The 24,449-nt window shown below is 46.0% G+C and overlaps 1 protein-coding gene across 2 annotated transcripts in view; it reads left to right on the top strand.

Moving 5' to 3' along the window:
* The window catches only part of Prkcb (protein kinase C beta), a 322,945-nt gene that overhangs the window by 275,488 nt on the left and 23,008 nt on the right, over positions 1-24,449 (top strand). For both annotated transcript variants that reach the window (XM_055627393.1, XM_055627392.1), the window contains exons 13-16: positions 5,332-5,470; positions 9,730-9,810; positions 10,112-10,219; positions 15,812-15,952. In XM_055627393.1, the coding sequence (XP_055483368.1) occupies positions 5,332-5,470; positions 9,730-9,810; positions 10,112-10,219; positions 15,812-15,952 (469 nt within the window). The remainder of the gene's footprint in view (positions 1-5,331; positions 5,471-9,729; positions 9,811-10,111; positions 10,220-15,811; positions 15,953-24,449) is intronic.

Genomic DNA, 24,449 nt, shown 5'->3' with positions numbered 1-24,449 from the left:
ATCAACTGCAGGATGTGGCAGGATTGTATTATTACGCAACAATCTTTCTTGCATGTAGCTGCAATTTGGAAATAGATCCCTGAGTTGCTCTTCCCTGAAAGACAGGATTAACTTCAGAAGTTGGCATTTGCCGGTTTGGGGAGAAACAAGTGTGTGATCATAGCTCTATGAGTCACACCATTTTATATTTCACGCAAGGCAGGGTAGCGAGCCTGAGGCTGCTGTTTGTCAGTGGGTCCAGGGTGTACAATTCCTCTTGCGCTACGTAGATGAGAATGGCGCAGGCGACACAGGACTGACTGGCTGTTATGTAACAGGTACTGGTGGGGCGTGGGCTTCTGTCAGCTTTTGGCATGGGCAAGGGTCTGTTTAAAGGCTCGTGTGGAGCCATGTAAGCCCATTTCATTCGTTTGTTTGGACAAATATTCATCAAAAGCCTACTGTGTGCTGAACGCTATTCCAAGTGGAGGAAGCAGAGAAGGAGTGAAAATTGTTAAGCAAGAGACAGAGAGGGGAGATATGGAGAGCAGAGTTTATTGGGTTGTGGTAAACAGTGTGGTAGAAAGGAAAAGACGAGGCTGGTGCTGGTGCTGGGTGTGGCTGGCCACCTCTCTGCTATAGAAAGAATGGAGATTCTGGTCTGCAGTTAGAGATAGATGGCTATCCCGAACCGCTTGGCTTGAGAGCTGAAGGGTATGGGACAAACTGCGGGAAGGTAGGAGCTTTTGTTTCCAGGCCGGTGGAGGGAAAGCTAGAGTTGTTAGGGGAAAGAGCAATGAAAGGTGGAGCCTTGCAAGAGTCTCACAGAGACCAGACAATGTATTTACTCAGCAGGGGAGGTATAGAGTTGTGAGGTGGGACACTATTATTCTGAGCATGGCACATCTCTGTTTTCTCCAGATAATGAGCAATTAAAGTCAGGGAGAAACTGGTTTTGTTTGCCTCATAGATTATCCAGTGGATGTACAGAAAAAGATAGGAAAATAAATTGATTTTAAATGGTTTGATCATCTTCCCAGTGATTGCCCTCAATGAACATGCACCACCATGTCAGCATAGCATGGCACCTTAGAATCCTTCAAGTTTCCCTTCTTGTAATGAGGGCATGTTGTGCTGAATGTAATTCTGGCCTCAGAAGACACACGCTGTCTTCTGTACAGAAGGTACACTGTCATCTGTGTGACGTGACCCCCACATTCAGGCCAGTGGCTTCAGTTGCTTCGCAATGCTCCAAACTAAGGGCTATGTATGGGTAAGTGTTCACTCAACAAGCTTCTCACCTGATGACAGCAAGTCTTTCTCTGGCACAGGATGTGCCACCCAAAGAGTAGAACCAACCAACCTCCTGAAAAGATGAAGAGTGAACTACATGTGTTAGATGAAAACTCAGCCTCAGAAATGGAAACTGAGTTCTTGTTAGCTGATCCTGGGGTTTGGGGCTCGTTTTCAGCCTAATGGGGTCTGAACTGAGATTTGGAGTTGCTGAGAAGTTCAGGTGCTAAGATCTCTCTCTCTTTCTCTTTCTCTCTCTCTCTCTCCTCTATTTCCCTCCCTCCTCCCTCCCTCCCTTATCTATAAATTCTCCTTTTCATTCTCCATTTTGAATATAGGTTTTTGTTTTGTTTTAGTTTTTTTACAGCTGTAGTTATACATACCTATAACATAGGAGCATGAAGCAGGAGGATCATGAGTCCATGGCTAACCTGGCCTACGTAGTGAGATGCTGTCTCAAAGTACATGGATATGACATGATCACATGCATGCGTACCTTCTATGAGCAAGGCCAAGCCCATGACTCAGGCTTAGACACTCAGTTGTATTCAGCCAATACCGTGAATCAAGAAAACTGGCCGTAATCACCAGCTGCTGCTGCTTTCCAGTAGTTGTTGGCAGTAACTTGTGGAGTCCAGCATCAGGACCTCAATGTCTGCATTTAGGGGTATGGCAGCGCCATCTTCATCGTGTCCACTCCGCATCTTGATCAGGCATGGTGGTTCCCGCCATGTGGAGCCTCCCTGCTGGGTTCTCCGACCCCCTCAGAGATTTTGTCAGCTCCTCAGTATCTTTCTATGGATTTCCCTTCCATACTAAGTTCATCAAAGTTGTTTTCTGCTGCTCACTATCAAGAAAATCAATTGAAACAGAGTTCTAGAAATTGATGATCAAATGAAATTGCAAAAATACACGACAAAAGATTATAATTTCATGATTTCACAGAAACCGCTACAGTGGAAAAAAATCTTTTCAAGCGTTACAAATTGTTTCCTCCTTCATTTAGATCTCTGCTTGATAGCATGGTTCTTTTTTTTACCTTTTGAGACCGTAATATAATAAACCATGGTTTCTCCATTGCCTTCTTCCCTCCAAACCATCCCCTATAGCCCCTTTCTCTCTTTCGCAGTCTTTTTTCATTAGTTGTTGTTACACACATGTATGTACATATACATATATGTATACACATGTACACATACACATTTCTAAATACATGAGTATGAGCTACTCAGTCTGTATAATGTTACTGGTATGCATGCTTTCAGGGGTGGCCATCTGGAGAACTAACCATTGGGTGTGCTCCTCCCTCGAGAAGATTATGTCTCCCATGCTCAGCATTTCTTAGTGGCCTGTGGTTCTTTGTGCCTGGTGAAGCCTCGTGGTCTTTCCCCATTTACATGAGCATGTCTACGGCCGTCATCCGTGTTCAGCTCTCGTTTGGGCAGTCATATTAGTGAGGGTTTACGGGTGTAGTTCCTGACACTACTAGGAGACACAATCTCACAGCCAACTCCCTGATCCTCTGGCTCTTAACAGTCTTCCTGTCCCCTCTTTTCCCTGAGCCTCAGAGGTGGGAGTTGTATTGTAGATACATCCATTCGAACCATGCTCCACAATCTGTAATGGCTTCCATCTGTTCCAAAGAGAAGTTTGTCTGATGCAGGGCGAGGACTCCACTAGTCTGCGTGTGTAGGGACAGTTATGTAGAACAGTTAGGGATTGTGCCGACTTGGTACAGTATGCATGACTTAGGAGTCCATGACTTCACTAGCTCTCGGGAATGCATTTCTTAAGGACAGAAGATGACAAAGATTTTTCTTTTCTTTCTTTCTCTTTTCTTCTCTTTTTCTTTTTTCTTTCTTTCTTTTTATTTTTTTTGAGGAACATAATACACACAGATGGGGGTCGGAGAAGACTAAAAGATCCTTTATGTTAAACTTAGTATCTGGTTTATTGGTCACTGACTGAGGTCTGTACTGAGTTTCCTTAATGGAATTCTTCAAGATAAATGTTCTAGCCCTCTTTTGATAAGAGTTCCTTACAGGGAAAATGAGCAGCCAAAGCAATTGGAGGCTGAGGAGATAGCTCAGTGGGTAAATGACAAGTGTGAACATCTGAGTTTCGGTCCCCAACACCTCCATACAAAAACTAGTTGTGGTAGCTTACATCTAGAACAGAGACCGGAGACCAGAGGCCCAGCTGCCTGTTTCTGGGCATATGGTCAAGCTGAGGGGTGGTGCCATGTATAATGAATCTGTACATACATGTAGTTGCTGCATAGTGTGGCACTCCTGGTTTCTAGCCTGGCATTTGGACGACGTGCCTCAAAGACAAACATGGTTGGTTGCTGTCTAAGATTGTTTCCATGGATGGTGCCAAAGATACTTGGTGTGGGAAGGTTGCTGTCTGCTGTGGACCCAAGTGGATCTCCTTATGGATGAAGAGACCTCACAGACAGACAGGAGGTGTCAGGATATGTCATCAAGATATCTACTCAGCTGAAAGTGACCACAACATCTCAGTTCAGACTCACTTAACTCACAGGAGGGATTTTTTTTTTTTTTTTTTTTTTTGGCTGCCATAGAGAAGTCCGTGAACACATCTGAAAGTTTTCTTTATCACATTCCTTCTAGCCTCTGATTTGTCTTTATTAGCTTTCTGCTCTTCAGCAATGGACCTCTGGAGCTTTTAGACTTAGAGTGCCTGAGTCAGCCCAGTGTACAAGAGCTTACCTCTTTGCTGGGGGTAACCAAGAGGGTGTCAAGATTTTGATGGGTTACCAATGGCTCACATGCCTGTTATTGAACCAATCACTGTGATTAGCTATTTTCAATGACAAGTCCAGGCCCATAAAACCACCCCTGGGACCCAAAGTCAGGTTGATCACCATCCACATTGCATGGCCTGGGGATCAGGAAAGAAAGAGTTGTACCACAGACATTCAGGACCTGATCAAGGTGACGTGGGAAAGAGAGCTGAGTTAGAAAGTAGGTTCCATACCTCCTAGAGAACTGGACTTCCACATCATCTGTCAGAACCAGAGCAGCATGATCAAGTGATCCTACCCGCTGGTGTACAAAATGTTGCCATTGGAATAGATATTTAGGAAGAAGCGGGTATGAAAGATACCCTATGGGATATTGGAGCAATCTTACATGCTGAAGACAGGCAGGAATTTTCCAGAATATGAAGCTCTCCTCATTCACACAGGTACCAATATTAGAATGGGAGAAAAGCACCAGTTCTTTAGATTAAAGCCCAGACGTCACTATCTTAGAGACCTGTCCAAAGGTGACATCCCCTTCCACCATCACTATCCCTTTGTCATCTTCCTAGTCACCATATTGCTGATTAGAGTCCAAAATGCCATAGGTGACCATAGGTGAAATATTAGTTATCTTTGCTCAACACTGGGATTTCACTGGAACATGAGAAGCATGCTTATGTATCTTGTTCAGAATTAATGTGTCTAGCTCCAGGAATGGTGCCTCACACATGGTAGACATGCAGTAGATGCCTATTGATTTGGAAGTGGTTGGGACTCCTAGGTACTGTCCTACAAAGTAGGAGAGCCAGAAGTACTTGGAGTTAAGTAAGTTCTCTAAATCTGATTTTTTTTTTGTGAGCTCTATGATCTTCAGAAACACTTCAAAAGTAGTATTTTCATGAGAAATTATCTTTTTGACTAAGAGAAGAGATGTGAGGGGTAAAGATTAACTTGTGGACTTCTCTTGGATTCTGGAATCATTCATGGTCTGTGTTCTTTGCTTTTCTTCCTAAGGATTTGTCTTCTGTGTGATACTGTCTCCTTGTGTCTCTGTGAGACATTTAAGCGCAGTTCACTCTGTAGAAAAAGAATGCACAGAGGTCCCTGGGCCCCTTTGTTATATTCTCCACTCCAAACTGTCAGCTGCCATAGGAAAAAGTCCATTTCACATTAACTTTGTGTCCGTGAAGCTCCTATCACAGGTTTGTGGTATGTTCATATCGAATGACTGTTGGTTGACTTGAAATAAGCAGCATGTAAGCTAAATTCCCAAATCCTTATGTCTGCTACAGTGACCTAAAACTTGACAACGTGATGCTGGATTCTGAGGGGCACATCAAAATCGCTGACTTTGGCATGTGTAAGGAGAACATCTGGGATGGGGTGACAACCAAGACCTTCTGTGGCACTCCAGACTACATTGCCCCAGAGGTGAGAGCACGCACCTACCTGTAATGATGTCGCGCCTGCTCCCAGGTGGCTGTGAGAAGGCTGGGAAGGGTCGAGGGCGGTACCTGGGGACCTTGGCCTGGCATTGATCCTGCTCTCTGACTCATCCCTCTGAGCTCTCACTTGCAGATTAGCTTAGCACGTCTAGATGCTCAGGCCCCAAATATGTCAAGATTTAGGGAGAATTTTTAAATAAAACTCAAAAGAACGATCCATCACACATCAGTAAAAACACATCCATCATCAAACGGCTATGGCTCATGGCCATATGATGCCTCCTAATTATGACATTGAAATGTTTGTTGCGAGAGCGAGAGACAGAAAGGGAACAGATCCTCTGGGCTGACTTGACAGAGCGGTGGTACATTTGCAGTGGAGGTGTATGTGGAGACTCCAAGTTCGTCTCCTTTGATAAGATGAAGGTGAGAGAGTCCGCCTATGATTAGTCCGCTTCCTCGCAAAGGAAGTGGTCAAGCACTGACTTTTCCTAACACGACATGGCACAATAATTCGCAAGTATGTGACACAGAGTCTTGGAGAGAGAGAGAGACATCCAAGATTGCTCTTTTTCTTGGCTAGTTGTCAGTCACTTGATATACAAGAATTGTCTACAAGGTTCCCCATGGAGCTAAAGAACTAGACATAATGTTTAAAACCTGCATACTCTGTGCTCAAGTGGCTTCTTTCCAGAAACCTAGGTTATATATACATATAAATACACACACACACACACAGAGAAGTTTTTCCTTCATCCCAGCATTATTTCTTAATAATGAAAAAAATAGAAGAGAGCCTCAATATTTATGATTATCAACAAAGGAATGATTCTTTAATATATACCACATTTGGGTTGGAAAGATCAAAGCAAGTCTCTGTGAACTCACTTGAAGCAATGTCCCACAATAGTGGGGAGGGAAGAAGACTGTGGTTTACATTTAGTAGAAAATATCACTATTCGCCAATCCAAGAGAGTAAGTAAAATACATCTGAAAATACGGACACGTTTTCAAGACATACTGATAAAAGAAAAAATAAAATCTGGCTAGGCATGGTTTTACCCACCTACCATCCAAGCCCTCTGGAGGCTGACCCAGGAGGAACTTGAGTTGGAGGCCAGGTTGAGCTACCAAGCAAGACTGTTTCACAAATGAAGTAATAAAAATAAGACAAAACATGCAAATTAGGAATAACAAATATGACAGTACTGTTTATAGGCAGTGGCAGTGGCACACAGCACGCTGCTCTGTGTTTTCTCCAAGTATGCAAATGCTCGTGTAAAGATGCAGAAAAACTGCCTGGGAGATGACACAGAGATTTCAAACACTGCCGAGGGTAAGAATGCTTCATTCCCTCGGTATCATTGATGTCTGTCTTTCATTGATCCTCCAGCAACATAAGTGTATTTGTGTGTCCCTGTGTGGCACACTCAGATTGGTCTTTGTTTGGCTAATTCTTTGTAGTATCTGACATATGCTGACACAGTTCCTGGGTGTGTCCCTTATTTAATGAGTCCTGTACTCAGAGTCATGGGAGAACTCGAAAAATTTTAGGATGCCCAAATGTCACCTTTCACCCATTGAATACAAATCCCTGTAGGGTCATGGTCTCCAACAGCTCCCAGCTGTTTGTGGGGCTGATGAACACACCATGCCCTGAGCTGACTGCCTGTTCCTCCAGTTCGCTGTTGGATGACTCTCTCCTTGACCAGTTTTGTTGTTAACTAACCACATCACCTCTGACAACTTCTGTCACCACCCAGGCTCTATTTTCCTTGGTTAAAGGTTTAACAACTTGGGCTGTCAGAAGCAAATAAAACAGCAAGTGCCTTCAAGGTGTGAAAACATGCTCACCAAGAAGCTTCTCGCAGAGGCTGTGTCTTGCAGTCACTTCTGTTCAGAGTGCATTTATTTATTTATTCTTTTCTTTCGTTACATGTCTGTTTTAAATTTCCAAATAAAAATGTGCACATTTACAGTGTACAAAATGTTTTGTGCGTGTGGAAGGGCTGAATTGAGTTATCTTACATATATAATCTCATGTACTCAGTCTCTTTTGCTTAAAATCTACAGTCAGCCACTTAAAAGTATATTACTATTGTGTATGTTTGTGTGAGTGTGTATGCCATAACACATGTGCATATGTGGAGGTCAGAGGATTCCTTTGTGGGGATGGATCTCGTCTACCTTTTCCGGGCTTCTTGGATATAATTAGGGTCATCAGGCTCATACAGTGAATGCTTTAGCCATTAAGCCATCTCACTAGCCCTCAGCAATTTTTTTTGAAACATTGTTTTTGCTGTGTGGCCCAGGCTGGCTTTGAACTCATGGCAATCTTGTTGTCTTGGTGTCTCAGATGCTAGGATTACAGATGTGCTCCAGCCCCTGGCAGTCATAGCGGTTTTCAAGAGGGCAATTCATTGTTATGAACTGTCATAGCCATGTTGTACTGTGCAGCTCTGGAACCTTCCACTCCTAGCTGATGGAAATCTTTATCCTTTGACTATCATCTATGTATTCCTGACTTGGAGGAAGAAGCTGCAAAGAGAGGCAGGCTTTAAGGAACACAAATTTGCCTTCTAACCAGATTTGCTTCAATGCCTTTATTGAGTGAAACAAGCAATAACTGAATTACAGAATGTTCTGGCAAAAGGCAATGTGAAAGATGAGACGTGAGAGGTGTTCCGTATCTCATCCCCACCCAACCCCAAAGTGTGCATAGCCAATCTGTTTTTGTAGAAGTTAAGAAGCTTTCCTCAAGGTCACACTGGCAAATAGCAGTCAGGATACAACATTAGACCATCTGGCCCACAAGCCTCAGCCCTCAACCTTTGCTGTGTCACCACTCTTGCCTTTGACACAGGTGCTTCTACATTCTGTATGCTGAAGGCTAGATGGTCACACAGCTATCAAAACCTGGCAGCCATTGGCTTCGTTTGATCCATCAATCTTACTTCCGGTTATTTAATTTATGGAAACAATTGGAATATTGGAAATTTGTAAGGGGTGTGTGTGTGTGTGTGTGTGTGCGTCTTTGTCTTTCTGATGGATTTCTATGTAGAGGTAAAAAAAACCAAAAACAAAATAAACAAACAAAAACAATGGTGGAGACTAGTGACATGGCTCAGTGGTGAAGAGTGCCTATTGTTTTCCTAGAGGGTTTAGGTTTGGTTTTCAGCGCCTTTGCGAGGTGGCTCAAAACTGCCTGTAACTTGAGCTCCAAGGGAATTTGATGGCCTCCAGGGCTACGGAGCTCACACTCACATACCCATACATATGCACGCACACACATTCACAGATAATCCAAGTTAAAAAGAAATAATCTTAAAAAGTAATCAGTGTGCCAACACAGAAATCTGAGGGGAGTGCAGAATGAAGAGCACACTCCATTGAACGTCCACTGGGTGCCCAAGCTTAAATGGAGCACACATCCAGTTTAATACACAGTCCTAGGAAGGAGTCTAGCACGAGGCAGACCAGCGTTTTCCATGATTTTTCTCTTTACAAAGAACAATAACTTTTTCCTTACAGAATTCTTTTACCGTATCTGTACTTCCTGAATTAACTAAAAAAAAAAAAAAAAAAAAAAAAACGAATGCGAAAGAATCAAAAACACTTTTACGTTCTAAACTGTTGTTATTTTAATGGTGGCTCAAAAGAATCACAGTGAAATGTGAGGTGTGGGTCAGCCATGAAGTCACCCAGCATTCATGAGGCTGAGGCCCTGGGTTGAATCTCTAGCCCCACAAACCAACAGATAAAAAACAAAACAAGACAAAAAAAAAAAAAAAAACCCACATGTTGTGAATTTTACCATCTTTAAGTAAGTGGTTCAGTAGCGTTAAGTATATCCATATTATTGTGGAAATGTTTTGACTCTATACCGAGAAACAAAAATAACCGTTCCTCGTTAAAATGCCACACGCAGAAATTCAAAACATCATACTACACCCGGTGCTTAAAAAGGCAAGGTGGCACACAGATGTTTTGCCAGCTGCGGGTACCTTGGTGAAGCATCCAAAGTGAGAGAACAATGCAGGTACATCCTACCCTTTCTGTCCACTCTCCGAGACCCTGCTGGAACCTGGGACTGTGGCTGCTGCTTTAACCTTGCTCAGAAGGCCAGGGCCACCCTTGAGACTCCCCACCCTAGCTCTAGTCCAGTGTCCCTGTAAAACGAGTCTGAACTCAGTCTCAGCCGCAGGAGCTGCTCGCCACTCTGATAGGATGCCTTCTGCTTTCCAGATCATCGCTTATCAGCCCTACGGGAAGTCTGTGGACTGGTGGGCATTTGGAGTCCTGCTGTATGAAATGTTGGCTGGCCAGGTAATTGAATTTTAAGTGATCTGTAAAAAGGGAAAAAATTGTCCTCCACCTACAGCCACGTGGTCTCTGGAGAAAGTGGCAACTTGGCCATAGCTCATGAATCTGAGCACTTCTGACTTTGCCCTGCCTCGGGGTTACTTAACGTTGGTTGGCCATCTTTTCTCATGAAAGGCTCTGAAGTAAAGCCTTACCTTGGGGGAAGGTGGGGGTGGGGTGCGGGGAGAAAGCCCTGCTGGAAAAGAGAAAGCTGGGAGGAGGGCCAGGCAGGGGTCCTCCTTTCACCCTGCCCTATGCTCCACAGGCACCTTTTGAAGGTGAGGATGAGGACGAGCTCTTCCAGTCCATCATGGAGCACAATGTGGCGTATCCCAAGTCCATGTCCAAGGAAGCTGTGGCCATCTGCAAGGGGGTAAGTCGTTCGGCCCTCCCCTCGAGGGCAGGACTGCCACGCAAGAGGTGCAGGCTGGGCCCCATCCAGTGAGGAACAGAGGATTAACTAACATGGCCCGTAGCTCTGCTGCCAACACCAGAGCCCTGCTATGAAGTGGCTCTTCCGGAAAAGAGAGTTTCCCTTCTCTTTTGCACCAGGGTCTGTAGAGGCAGCCGTGTACTGGAGTCTCATTTGTGGCTGGGCGTAAGCCTGACATAAGGAAACTCGAGAGCTGGGACCTCGGGAAGGGCAGAGAATGGCCTACCTTGCCCTGCTCTGCTGTTTGGTTAACGTTAAACTTTTATGAGTTTTGTTGTAAGAAAATTTCAGGTGGTGTTGATTTTAGGTGACCAGCTGGCTTAAGTTCAGGCTCCTCTGACTTGCAGGACCTCCCTTCCGCTCTTAGCTCACAGGTGTGCAAATAGTTGTATACCCATACACACACAGTTGAAAGGGCACGTTAAACACCTACAGCCGACAGAAAGAATCCCTGGGAAGAAAGCCAGGCAGGAGTCTGCAGGTAAGCGTTGTTGGTGCTATGTCTCGCGTTGGGTCCAGTCTGTGCTTTTTAGATTGTGCAGATCTAGGCCCCATCCTAGAATTAGGCCTGTTGGCTGGTGTTCAAAACAATAATAAAAAATAAACATGTGGCTCAGAATACACTGCCTTTAAATCCAGTGTCCAAAGGATGCCGTTTCTCAACCATGACAGAGCACACTCCTGAGACGGGGGAGGGGGGAATAGCGTGTAAAGATAGAGTTTTTATGAAGGCCTTCCTACCAACCAATGATGAGAGTGGGCTCTAAAGGTTAGACTCTGGCTGGCCCGGAGCACAGGGCCCTGACTGTGTGTCTATACACACTAGGACTGAAGTTAGAGATCTCTGGCTGCTTACATATTCCCTGTGCCCCACCCAGCTCTGCTCTCCCTGACCCCAGTCGGATGCCATTTATGGTGGCTCTGGTTAAGCAGATCGGCGACACTCAAACAGCTCAGCCTGAGTCTTAGTCCTGTTGACATAAGCTGGGGTCAGTCTCACAGCTTGAAAACAACGCTGTCTGAACTCCCAACCCACTGAGCCACCTGGGCATTGTGTCTGAGTTGCACGGGTGAGGAGGCAGACATCTCTGGGGAAGCCACGTGTGAATTAGTCTCAGTCCCTCACATCTTCAAGTTAAATTGGTTACAAATATTTTTCTTGGAGGGTGTGAGGCAGAGAGAGAATAACAAGGAGCCCAGAGGAGAGACTCAAGGGTTCGTCAGGAGCATTGGCAAAGCCCATAAATAAAAGGGTATGTGGACAGAGGCCAGTGAGGCTCCTGGAGGTATCCCATTAGGACAGGAGTGGGGGAAAGTCAACCGTGGCCTTTAATTTGTTTAACGATTCCCAACATCCGAAGGGGCTAGATATTTCCCATAAACCTCTAGCTTTCCAGCTGCCACATCGGCCTGTCCCTTCTACAAAGCATCCGTCAGCAAGACTGGAAATCACCGTCCCCTTTAGAAGGGATATTTCCTCTCCAGTTTGTGGGGAAAAAAAAAAAGCCAGATTCTGTCTGAGTTCCAATCCAAGTCTAAGGGTATGAGGCACTATATTCATGGGGAGGTTGTTTGACCTGATTAGCGGATTGAGGCCAATAACAGCACTGCACATAGGGTCCTTTGATGATTAAACAAGTTAATACCTATAAATCACTTAGACCGGAGCCTGGGTTCTGCTCCAGAACCCTGAGGCATCTCCAATATGACTAACGCTGTCACCGCTCTGTTTGGTGCCAGGCTCCTCTTGGCATTTGAGCTTGTGTCCCCCTTGCGATGGGAGAATTTGAAGAGGAAAGGATTTAGGAGATCAAAAGGCCCCTGTAAATCCTCACCCTCTCATTTCTTAGGGGTGTGGTTTTGAGCTATTTTCCCTTATCTTTGGCTTTCTGCTTCTTTGGCTCCAAAAACAGAATAAACGTGCTGAGTGAGCCATTTCCCAGGACATTAGGCAAGGCAGTGGAAGAAGACTCTTACTGCATGGCTAGAGCATAGTAGGTGTTCAGTACATGCTCGTGGACTTCCCCTCCCCGAGCCCATCCCTGCCTGGACAGCTGAGGGCGGGGGTTTCTAAGTGGGTCATGGAGGAGAGAAAAATTTTCAGGTCAGCTGCCTTCAGCTTCAGCTCCAATTAGCACTTAGCCTGGTGGAGCTGTTTTCTATCAATTCAGGATCCATAACCTTCACGATGAGCAAGAGTGACTGGGTTGGGGCACCGCTCTGAGGTGAGTGGGCTGAGTGCAGTGTGGGCTCTCTCTTCAAGGCTCATAGCGCCTTCAAAGTAGGGGTGATGCTTAAGCCCTGAGCCAAATGCTTCCTCCCCAGCAGAGGGCCCCTGGAGATGCGTCTGGGAGGTGATCCGAGATGGGACCAGTAATTACATCCAGCTGTCTACATGGCTTCAGGCACAAGAGTGGGAACCCAGCTGACTCCTGACTGTTCTGTGTGGCCGCAGTGGCACTCCTGGCTTGCGGTCTCCCTGTCTACAAGGAATCTGAAAACAGCCATCTTTGTCTAGCTCATTAAAAGCCCTATTTTCCACCATGAAATCGGAGCAAAAGCTTGCTCAGATTGCCATGGCCAGTTTGCTGAGAGCAGACAGAAGCCTGGACTGGCATGTTGGAGTAAAACTAAGCAGAGATGGGATTACAGAGAGCTTGAGATAGCTGAGTTATCAAAACCTGACCCTGGGGCTGGGGGCGAAGCTCCACTGGTAAAGTGCCTGGTGTGCAGGCAGACCTCAGTACCATCTCCAGAACTCAGGGGAAAAAGCAGGTACACTGCCACATCCGCCATCTCAGTAATGGGGAGGTAGAGACCAGAACATTCCTGGGGCTCCCTGACTTTAGCTGAACTAAACTGGGGGGGGGGTACAGGTAAAAATGAGACTGTCTCAGCTAATCAACGTAGAGAAGATGGAGGAAGACAGGAGGTCTGGGCTTCACATACATGTGCACACACACCCCTCACACGCGTGCATGCACACACACACACATGCATTCACACTCATGCACACACACATACACAGGTGAACTCCCACACAAGCCCAGCTCCTCTCCTTGGCTGTGTGGACCTTGGGCAGATGACTTTACTCTCTGGACCAGTTTCCTTATACAGAAAAGAGTTTGCTGAAGCCTCAGAGTGTTGCTGTAAGATTCAGGGGTCGTAAACGATGGCCGGGTTGCCTTTAGCACAGAAGGAGAGTAACACACTGGGCCCTCAGTCCGCAGAAGCATCATTGGTGCTGGTGTTATTGTTATCAGGGCTGAGACCTCCAAGACAAGCAGTTCTCAACCTGTGAATTGAGACCCCTTCGGGGGTCAAACGACCCTTCCACAGGGGTCACCTAAGACAGAGATTTCCATTATGATTCGTAACAGTAGCAAAGTTACAGTTATGAAGTAACAATGAAAATAATTTTATGTTTGGGGGTCACCACAACAGGAGGAACTAGATTAAAGGGTCACAGCATTAGGAAGGTGGAGAGCCACTGTCCTAGACTGCCCATCCAAACCCCACACAAATGTTAAGGCTTGACTCAATTTGCTTGCCCTCCATCGACTTTTCCTGACAGAGCAAGACCACAAATATCTCTGGGGAAACCACATGCAGAGTGACTGCTCCAAGGTATAGTTGAGGAGAAGGTTTTTATTATAGACATGAGGGAGAGTACAGCCAGAGGCATCTGGAAGAGCCCAGAGTAGTGCATGGACCATGATCAGCAGACTGAACTGGGCCATGAGAGAAGAGAAAGAGGGAAAGATCAAGAAAGCAAGAGAAGAGAGTTCGGAGAGTGGGGGGGAGTGACCAAGAGAGAAGGGGCCGCTGGGCGGTGGTGGCACACGCCTTTAATCCAAGCGCTCGGGAAAGCAAAGGCAGGAGGGTCTCTGAGTTTGATGCCAGCCTGGTCTACAAAGTGAGTTCCAGGATAACCAAGGCTACATACACAGAGAAACTCTGTCTTGAAAAAAGGCAGTGAAAGAGAGAAAGAGAGAACCAAGGGGGGGGGAATAAATCAGAATCTGTGAGAAGGGAGGCCTAGGAGCTGGAGAAGTGTAGGGCAGGAGGGCCAGATGGGAAGACCAAATGTACTTAGTAAGCCTGGAGGCCAGCGTGTGCTGTGGTATGCTAAGAGGCCGCAAATTTTTGTCAGCTTCAGTCTCTTTTGGACCTGACACAGAGATTTTTCTCTCTCTCTCTCCCTCTCCTTCCCCCCCATCTCCTCCCCACTTCCTCTCCTTTCACCTCCCACCCTCTCTCCCCCTCCCTCTTTCACCCACTCTGATACAGGATCTTGAGTATGAAGCTCAAGCTGGTCTTGGGCTTCTCCACTATCAGTCCTCCTGTCTCAGCCTATGAAGTGCTTGGATTACAGGCATACACTGTAACGCCTGGCTCCTGTTTCTCTTAATAAAAAAGCTCAAATTTTAGAGCCAGGCTGAAGTGTGACTGGCTCCCCTCTGTGACTCTGTTAAGTCCTTGTCTGAGTGTCAGCTGCTTCACCATTTCAAGTGGGAAAAGGGATAGGCCCACTCGTTGGGTTACTGTGACAGTCAAGTAGCGTAAGTAAAGGAGCGGAGAACTAAGTTTATGGTATTTTCTTCTCCTTGGAAGATGAAGCATTCATGGAAAGTGTGTGCCTTCGCCGTGGCTGTGGGTATCCTGTAAACAGGAGTCATGTCAAACGCACAGCAGTTCAGAATGAGTTTTGTTTTCACACCCTCTTCTGACTCATTTTCCCTTTTCTCTTTGAATCACTTACTCCTCCCTATTTCCTCTGTGCACTTGCCAGCATCATGAGATCAGAGACCCTTCATGAGCAGCCTCAGGTTCATTTCCAGGAGGAAGCCTGTTTGGTTTTATCTCAGAGCAAATCCATTCATCTTGTTATTTAACACTGGCTCTCAGACCCAAAGAGGGAGAGTTTTGGTAATTAAGTGATTTAAACAGAACACCAAAGAAACCCCAGCGGAGTGGAGGGTAATGTACGATACAGGGAAATGAGCTGGGCCAGGTTTTGACTACTTAATGGGCTTTCTGAAAGTAATTACCTGAAACTTGGGTCCGTGTGACTAATATTTTTCTTCCTTTTTTTCCCCCCATTTCACAAGTGCTTCGCTGAGAAATGCAAATGGCACCTGAATGAATGTGTTCTTCCAGTTGGTCAGACGCCAGTGTTTCTTATGACAGGAGAGAGGGGGTTTGAAGACGTAGAAACTGGCCCATTAGGTGTACCATTAATCACATAAAACTCAATCTTGACCCCAGATGACAGCCTGTGACATTTTTAATGTAGAGTTCAAGGCTGCGTTTGAGCTTTGTCTTGCTTAGCTCTACAGGATTTTGCTCTGGGGTTGGCATTATTTGGGGCTTCTCTCCCACAAAGACCTGGCTAAGAAACTGTCCCTGGGACAAAATAGCAAGACCAGTCGGTATTGCAGAATGGCTTTCCAGCTCCCGTTTTCCGGTTTGCAATCCACTCAATGTTTTGTTTTGTTTTTTGTTTTTTGTCTGTTTTGTTTTCTCTTTTAGCTAATGACCAAACACCCAGGCAAGCGTCTGGGTTGTGGGCCTGAAGGGGAACGCGACATTAAGGAACATGCGTTTTTCCGGTATATTGACTGGGAGAAACTCGAACGCAAGGAGATTCAGCCACCGTATAAACCAAAAGCTGTAAGTAAACTCTCTCTGGCTGGTGGGTCTTTGGACACAATGCGCTCTTTCATTTTGTGGGCGCGTGTTCTCTGAGGTGTGGACATCAATGCGTCCATTTGAATATGTCTGTAGGAGCCTCCCAACCCATGTGCACCAAGTCACTGGATACCAACACGGAGATTATTGCAAAGCCAGGCCTCTATAATTAACAGGAGAGACAATTGATACGGAGCTTTAAGCTCTTTTGTTGTTGTTATTGCTTTGATTCAATTACTGTAGCTGTCTGAGCTGACACCTTTGGGGGGGGTTCTTGGGTGAGCAGAGTCCAGTCTTACTTGGGAACTGTGATGAAGAATCTAATTTTACCCTCCTTCCTTCCTCAGTTCAACTGTGTCATTTTCTCTTCAGACTGACATTGAAAAGGTCACGTTGTTTATTTCAAATGGTATTTAAATTGAATTCTGAAGCATACAGTACGAACTACGAGTCGGTAACTGAGAATGGTTTATCAGCCAGCCCTTTCCCCAGGTGAAGGAGAAGGAAGCAGATGACCCACAGACCTTGCTGAGGCTGGGGTGTAGACCAGGCTTTCATACACTTGTAATGTCAGAACAAATGCTTCCCACTCCCCTATAGTTCCCAGGGAGAAATTTGCAGACTCAAAGATCCAGCAGGGTTTTTGCCAGCTTCCTGTGGGAAGAGGGGGCATTTACATGTATATGAATCAGCAGTGGCTCTGTGGAGTCGATGTTTATTTGTTAATGTTTAAGCACAGCACAGACCTGGTGACTTTATTATGTGTTGGGAAACCACCGAGTGAGGCTGAAAAGTGAACATGAACATTGTCATTGAAACCTGAAGTTGTAAGGGCCTCAGTGTTCAGATGACGAAGGTGATAATGATAGTAATTTCAATGCAATAGTTGCTAGTTTCTTGAGCATTTATTATGTGCTAGGTGCCGTGTTAAGCATTTCACGTACAGTATCTAATTAAACCCTCACAAGAGACTGAAAGGTGGGGGCTATTACACCCAGCATGTGGGAGAAGAAAGTGGAGACTCCAAGAAGTGAAGTGCTCTGACCATAGGTACCAAGTCCTGTGGTATGGGATGAAGGGAGCACCCATATCCTGGATAGTCTAACTCCACTGGAAGCTTTCTAGAATGTCTAAGGGAAACAGACAGTAGCACAGGAGAATCTCCCGGACAGTCACAGTTCTCGCAGCTCGGTAGGACTGCTCTGCCTACAGGACATGCTGAAGCTCGTTCTGGATATATCTGAGTGCTAAGAAGCCAGCTCCGGTGGGAGCATCCAGGTGCATGCTGCGGCTTTTCTTCACTATGGAATATTCTAGATGAATACCAAATCAATCTTCCCGAAACGTCCCGCAGGGGGCCAGTCTCTTAGACCCTCCTGGGAACTTTAATCTGGAACTCCAGATTAAACCCCTCATGAAAGCACACCCATACCATATCATTTCTGAGTGTCACCACCATTCATCTTAAAACAAAGACACAGTAACTGGCCATCGGTGAGTAGACTTGAGATAAATGGTCCGGTGAGCTCGGGCCATTCAAGTCCTCTCTGACCTATTTACTTTTCCTTTCTCTGTAGAGTAGGAAGATAAAGGTTTGTGCATCGGAGGATCACAAAGCACTTGGGATGAGACAGCGACATGACCGATTTTCTAGGAGAGTTAATTATGGAGGTCAGCGATGTCATAGAGTAGTTAGAATCTTGGGTTTAGGTCTTTGAGGGGCAAGTTAGTAATACTATTTCTTAAAGGTGGTGTCTGTTTGATCTTGGGGTGAAAATGGGGCTACATGTCCTTGGCAGTATAGTTGACTTTACTGAACACTTTGGGAATAAACCAAAAGGTGACTTGGAAGGGGATGAGACTGGTCATCTGAGTGTGTGTGTGTGTGTGTGTGTGTGTGTGTGTGTGTGTGTATTTTGTATACAAGAGGTGTGCATGCGGAGCCCTGAAGCTGACTGTTCCCCACCTTATTCACTATGATAGGGTCTCCCAGTGAAACACAGATCACAAGTAGAACTGGTCTGTCTAGCCAGGTTGATCTGAGGACCCTGTCTCGGCCTCCTGAGCGCTGGGATTAGATGTGGACTGCCACCTAGCATTTGCGTGGCTTCTGCAGATCCAAGCTCTTCCAGCCTTTACACTTGCATGGCAAGCTCGTTATCCATCCCCCCTCCCCCACTGCCCAAAGCCATCTCAGTAGTTTTCACAAAGCTACTTACGATGTCCCAAATGTGAACCTCTTCTTTGCTTTTTATTTTGTCCATGCCCATTAGCAATGAACCCACTGGACCTTAGGAGCCTCTCTTAGAATGGTAGACCAGCAGTTTTCAAATGGTGTTCCCTGGGCCAGCGGCAACAGCATTGATCCGAACCATGTTCAAAATAAGCTACTAGACACCCTGACTCAGAAAGTCGGATAGCAGGGTTGGATGCTGTGAGTCCAGGAAGCCCTGCAGGGAATGTGAGGCATGCCCTAGGCTGAGCGCATCACTCGGGCAGGAGAGAGAAACAGAGGCCAAGGGAAGGTAGCAGAGAGAACAGCTAGTTACATGAGCAACTGGCTTTCTGCCCCTTGGTGGTGTGACAGTGGCTTCTGGCACACATCACAGACGGAGTTTTCATGCACTTCAAAGGAAGAAGGAAGGCTGTGAGCTACAGGAGTAGGCAGCAAGGCCAAGATGAAGAGCAGAGGCTCAGCAAGGCCTAGACATCACGCTCTCCTTAGAAGCTGGGGACCGGGCTTCTTAGTTGAAATCTCACTATTTCTTCATAATTGGCAGCAAATGTTTAAAAATTAAACAGAGTTCAGGGCAAATAAAAACATATCCATGGCCCACATGTGCCTGTGGACTGCCAGTTTGTGACCCCTGGGAGTGTTGATGGATCAAGTCAGGTAACGTTTAGCCAGTTCCTGTTAGAACTATTTGTAGAGAGTGAAGAGTCCATTTTGAGTGCGGAGTTATTTGTGACTATTCCTGCTAAGGGTCATGAATATATAGGGTTCACAGGCAGGCAAGATAGCTTATTTGATAAAATGTTTGCCACATAAGCACAAGGACCTGAGCTTAATCGCTAGAACCCACACCAAAAAAAAAAAAAAAAAAAGCCCAGCCCTGGGGAAGTGAAGACGAAGGTCTCTAAGGCTTGCTGACCAACTAGACTACCAAAATTGAAGAGTTGTGGGCCAAAGAAGAAGCTGTCTCGAACCAGAAAATCTGGGCCCAGGGGTCTTTTCTGAGACAGATACTCCAAGCAAGGACCATGCATGGAGATAACCTAGAACCTCTGCACAGATGTAGCCCATGGCAGCTCAGTGTCCAAGTGGGTTCCCTAGTAATGGAACAGGGACTGTCTCTGACATGAACTCAGTTGCTGGCTCTTTGATCACCTCCCCCTGAGGGGGGAGCAGCCCTACCAGGCCACAGAGGAAGACAATGTAGCCAGTCCTGATGAGACCTGATAGACTAGGGTCAGATGGAAGGGGAGAAGGTCTTCCCCTATCATTGACTGGGGGAGGGGCATGAGAAGAGAAAAGGGTGGGAGGGTGGGATTGGAAGAGGATGAGGGTGGGGACTACAGCTGGGATACAAAGTGAATAAACTGTAATTAATAAAAAAATAAATATATTTTTAAAAAGAAAGAAAGAAGCTGTCTCAGAAATCAAATCGATGGCTCCTGAGGAACAGCACCAGGGATTGTCCGCCAGCTTACACACACACTTGTGTATGTACGTGGACACCTGCAAACACACACACACACATACATGCATACAGAACATGCGTGAGTATATGCACACCCTCACGTGCATTCAGCCTGTGGAAAGGGTAGCTGTCTTGCTGTCTTTGTTATTGATAATAAACAATAACGTCAATTATTAGCTACTAATTAACATCAATAATTCTTCTCATATTAATTGCGTAATTGAATAATTGCTGATGGCTGTCAATAAGGGCCTGCAACTGTTCTACATTTGGTATTATTCCCAACCATACAATATCTTGAATTCCCTCATGTAGGTTTAGTAATGTCTTCCAAAATACAGTAACCAGACCAGGAAGCATGTTTCCAGATATTTTACCACCAGCACTAAGGGGAGGGGGGCCCACCTGATCTCCCTCGATGGATTTAGAAACACAGTTGTCCCACAGTATCTGTAGGGGTTTGGTTTGAGGATACCAGAATCCACGAAGAGTCAAGATAGTATTTGAATGCAATTTATGCACATCCTACTTTAAATCATGTCTAGATAACTTATTACATATTGTGAAAGTAAATGATATGGAAATAGTGCTCATACCATATCATTCAGAGTGTGTATTAGTTTATGTTCTATTGCTGTGAGTAAAACACCATGGCTAAGGCAGTTTATAGAAGAAAAGAGTTTATTTGGGCTTATGGTTCCGGATAAATGAGAGCCCCATCATGGCAGCAAGCACCAGGCCTGGCAACTAGAGCAAAAGCTGAGGGCTCCTGTCTTGAACAGCAAGCATGAAGCAGAAAGTGATCTGGACATGAAACCTCAAAGCCTGACCCCAGTGGCTTGCCTCCTTCTGCAAGGCCACACCTCCTAAACCTACCTACACTTCCACCAACTGGAGGTCAGGCATTGAAGCCTCTGAGCCTTTAGGGCACATTGTCATTCAAACCACCACAGAGAGTAATGGCAAGAAAACAATTCTCTGTATGTCCACGTATTTAGAGAAGATATAACGTTTTATCCTTGTAGTTCTAAATTATTTTGATTTGGTGGGGGAGGGGTTGTGGTGACCAGGCTAGCCTAGAACTCATGATCTTCCGGCTTCAGTCCCCCCAAAGGCTGGAATAACAGTCATGTGAGGTTGTATCCAGCTCTAAAAATCATTTCTGAGCCACAGTTCTCTGGGTTTCGTGTTTATGCAAGTTCGAGTCTGCAATGAAAAAACAGTGACAAATGCGTGGCACACCCATTCGATTCTTCCTGCTCATGTTCCTCTTACATCGAAGACCCAGGTTTTCGTGTCCCCACCCCCACCCCAGGATCCGTGCTTCCTTATCCTTATCCTCTTATCTGCCTGTCATCTCTGAAATGCCTGTGGTGAGTGTGCAGAGTGCCACGTGCCTTGCGGGATATTAAGAGGCACGCGTGTACCTGTCACCACACCTGATTCATGCGTGCTATTAAGTGAGTTCAGGGAGAGAAAGCTCAAGGGGCAGAAGCGGAGGATGGTATTCAAACATCGGTGAAGGGTGCTGTTATGGGTGGCTCATTACAATCACTCCAGATGGGTTTTGTTTGTTCTCAGTGCTGGCTTTTACTGTGGCAAGGGGTGGCTTGGCAGTGCCTTGTTTGGAACCATGCTAAAAGATACTAGGTTTGTTGAACATAGGGTACAAAGTAACGTTTGTGAGTGTGAGGTGGGGGAGAGAAAGAGAGAGGTCCTGGGGGGGGGTGCTACCCATGGTCATGGACATGGATGTTGGATGCTGGTGGTCAACTTTGGGTATGGACCTCTGGCCCACCCCACCGCATTCTTTTGAGAGAGGGTCTCACACTCAATCTGTAGTTCAATGTTTCTTGTAGGCTGACCGGTCCAGCAAGCCCCAGAAATCCTTCTGTCCCTGTCCCCTCCCCCCAAATCACTAGGATTACAAATACATCCTATCATGCCTGGCTGTTTTTATGTGGGTGCTGGAGATCTGAACTCAGGTCTTCCTACTTGCGTAGCAAGCTGTTTGCTGACTAAGCCATCTCCCCAGCTCTGTACAGCAGTGTCTTTAATGTGTATCTGATCACATCAATCTCTTGCTTGCAAACCTCCTCCTCCCCATTGCACCATTATGTCCATTGATCTTTGGCGTATGTGGCTTTTGAGTCCTTCCAAGATCAGGTGTCCCTCCCACAGTTTGGGCTCTTAGCTCCAAGGACCAGCAATCCTGGATTTCTTTCACTTCTTTAACAGACATCATTTTCTCTCTTTCCCGGCTTTTCCTATCCAAACCATTGCCTGGGATGCCCAGAGCCCTTCCCATGTCCCTTCTCCCCCCGAGACCCCCACTGGAGACTAGGTGCTGCCTCATTAAATCCAAAGAACATCACTTCCTCAGGAAGGCTCCTCTTGATTCCTGAGTCAACCTGCTTCACAAACTCATCCCATGTTCTTGCAATTGTGTGCTCAATTTAACATCTGTCGTTTTGACTAGACTGTGGTTATGGTCTTTTCAGTGTCAGATCCAATGCCTGGCATAAGTTTTAGCACATAATAGATGCTAGAAAATTTCCACTGAATAAATGAATAAATGAATGAATGGCCGTAAAATGGGTGGCTGGAACACCCCACGTTGTGGGGCATAAAGGATTTTTTAGAGCTGTATATTAGAATGAAAGGTGTTTTCCTTATGTACAGCAGGGTGTCTCTGATAAATTGGTTGTTGTGTAAGTTACTATCGTATTTATAAAGGGCTATAATTTGCCTGCTGCACTGCAAGCTGTCATGGGTCCTCCTGGCTGTGCAGTGTGCACAGGGAGAGGATGCTACAGAAGGATCGGGAGGGGTGGTGCATGGAGAGGGCTACAGATTGCTGCTCTCTGTCCTTGCACGGGTGATTCAATGCAGCAGCCTAGCGGTGCTCCTTTTCCACACATGCACAAGTCACCTGGAGGTCTGATGCAAACATAGATTCCGATCCAAACTGCTGAGGGTGGAGCCTGAGAATTTGCACTCCTCATAAGCTCCCTGCTGCTGGGCCAGCAACTCCACACTGTACAGCACGGACCAGAACACTGAGCAGCATGGTGCAGCTGGCCATGAGTGGAATGACAGAACCTGCTGTCAGCCATGCCTCGTGTATAATAAGAGGGTGGTATCAAAGGGGTGACATGGTGAAGAAGAGATTGTTCTGGTGAAATGTGCCTCAGGTGGTTGTGGTCAGTGGGAGGTGGTAGCATGTGTCCTGCCATCTTGAGCACATGGTGGAGCAGAGGATTCAGAAGCATAATCCCCACTGGGGACAATGTCCAGTGCTGAGTCACCCGTTCATCGGAGGATGAGGTCAGCAGTGTGCCAGGTCTTGGGAACACAGTATGAAACAGCACAGAAATCCACATCTTTCTGGCAGAAGCAGTGGCCTAGTACTGCACCGAGAAGCAAGTGAAATATACGAGGTTTTACAAATGGATAAGCATCACAGAACAAACAAAAGCAGCTAGGGAGTTTGGGAGGTCCAGGATGGAGAAAAAGGGATTTTAACTAGGTGGAAAGTGACGCTGCAGCAAATCTAGGAAGAAGGTGAGGGAGGGAGCCATGTATGCTTTGAGGACTAGGGCATGAATACAGTGTTAGAAACACAGGTAAAGGCCGTAAGTCGGAGCTTGCCAGGGATGCTGGTTGGACATCAGAATCTAGGCATACTGAGCTCAGTGGGTAAGGAGAAAAAAAAGAGAGGCCATGAAATAGAGAGAGAGTCCTGAGCATTATAAGACCTTTGGCTTAGTCCAACCTGTGAGCAGAGAAATGGTGACCTAACACTCAGCTTTAAAACAATTGCACTGGCTAATGAGGGGGCAAGTGTGGAATGGAGAAGAACTCATTAATCTAGGAAGGACACTGTGAGAACATGAGCAGGATGGAACCAACTGGGAGCTTTAGGAAGTGGTTCTCAACCTGTGGGTCATGACCACAGGGGTCACATATCAGATATCCTGCATATCAGAGATTTACACTATGATTCATAACAGTAGCAAAATTACAGTTATGAAATGTCGATGAAATAATTTTACGGTTGGTTCCACAACACGAAGAACTGCATTGCAGGGTAGTAGCATTAGGAAAGTTGAAAGCCACCGCTCTAGAGGAATGCTCTCTTCAGCATTGTTTGCCCTTCTCCAGCTCCTGGTGTCTTGTGTGAACCTCCGTACCTCTATGGCACGAAAGATAGGTGAACAGGAATCCCTTTAGATCACACGAATCTTTTTTTTTTTTTTTAGTATAAAAGGCTAAGAGCTCAGAGTTTGCCAAGGGATTAGATACCACGAAAGTGCCTGTTGCTCAGAACACTTGCATAAAACAGGTTGTGGCCACCCCGTAGGCTGTTGGTTGTCTTCTTCTGTCAGTGAGAGCATACGGTGGTCAAAGCAACTGCTGGGGCCGAGAGTGACGACGAGAGCATTCTCGTGCCTGGAAGATGTATCTTAGAATGTTGCTGTGAAGTAGTAGCCTTGGGGCTGTGCCTTCTTGCATGTTTGTGAAATGGAACACAAATGTATGTGTGAGAAATGCCTGTTTCAGTTTCCAGCCGTGTTGGAACTGAAATGCCCGACTGGGATTTTCATGGGTTCCCCATGTTATCATGAATTGCCTCCATGCAGTCCTGGTACCCTGCCTGTGAGAGGCTAGGCTCCCAGGGATGTCCTAAGAAAGGCCTTGCAGAGGCCCAGTGCTCCAGCTGTCCCATTGCGATGACCCTGGGACCAGCTTATCCATCGGGCAGTGTAGAAGCAACT

The sequence above is a fragment of the Psammomys obesus genome, unplaced genomic scaffold (assembly GCF_907164565.1).
Source record: "Psammomys obesus unplaced genomic scaffold, mPsaObe1.curated_primary_1811, whole genome shotgun sequence".
In the NCBI taxonomy this organism is placed as follows: Eukaryota; Metazoa; Chordata; class Mammalia; order Rodentia; family Muridae; genus Psammomys; species Psammomys obesus.
The sequence above is the reverse complement of the archived record's forward strand: the minus strand, read 5'-3'. Positions and strand labels throughout refer to the sequence as shown.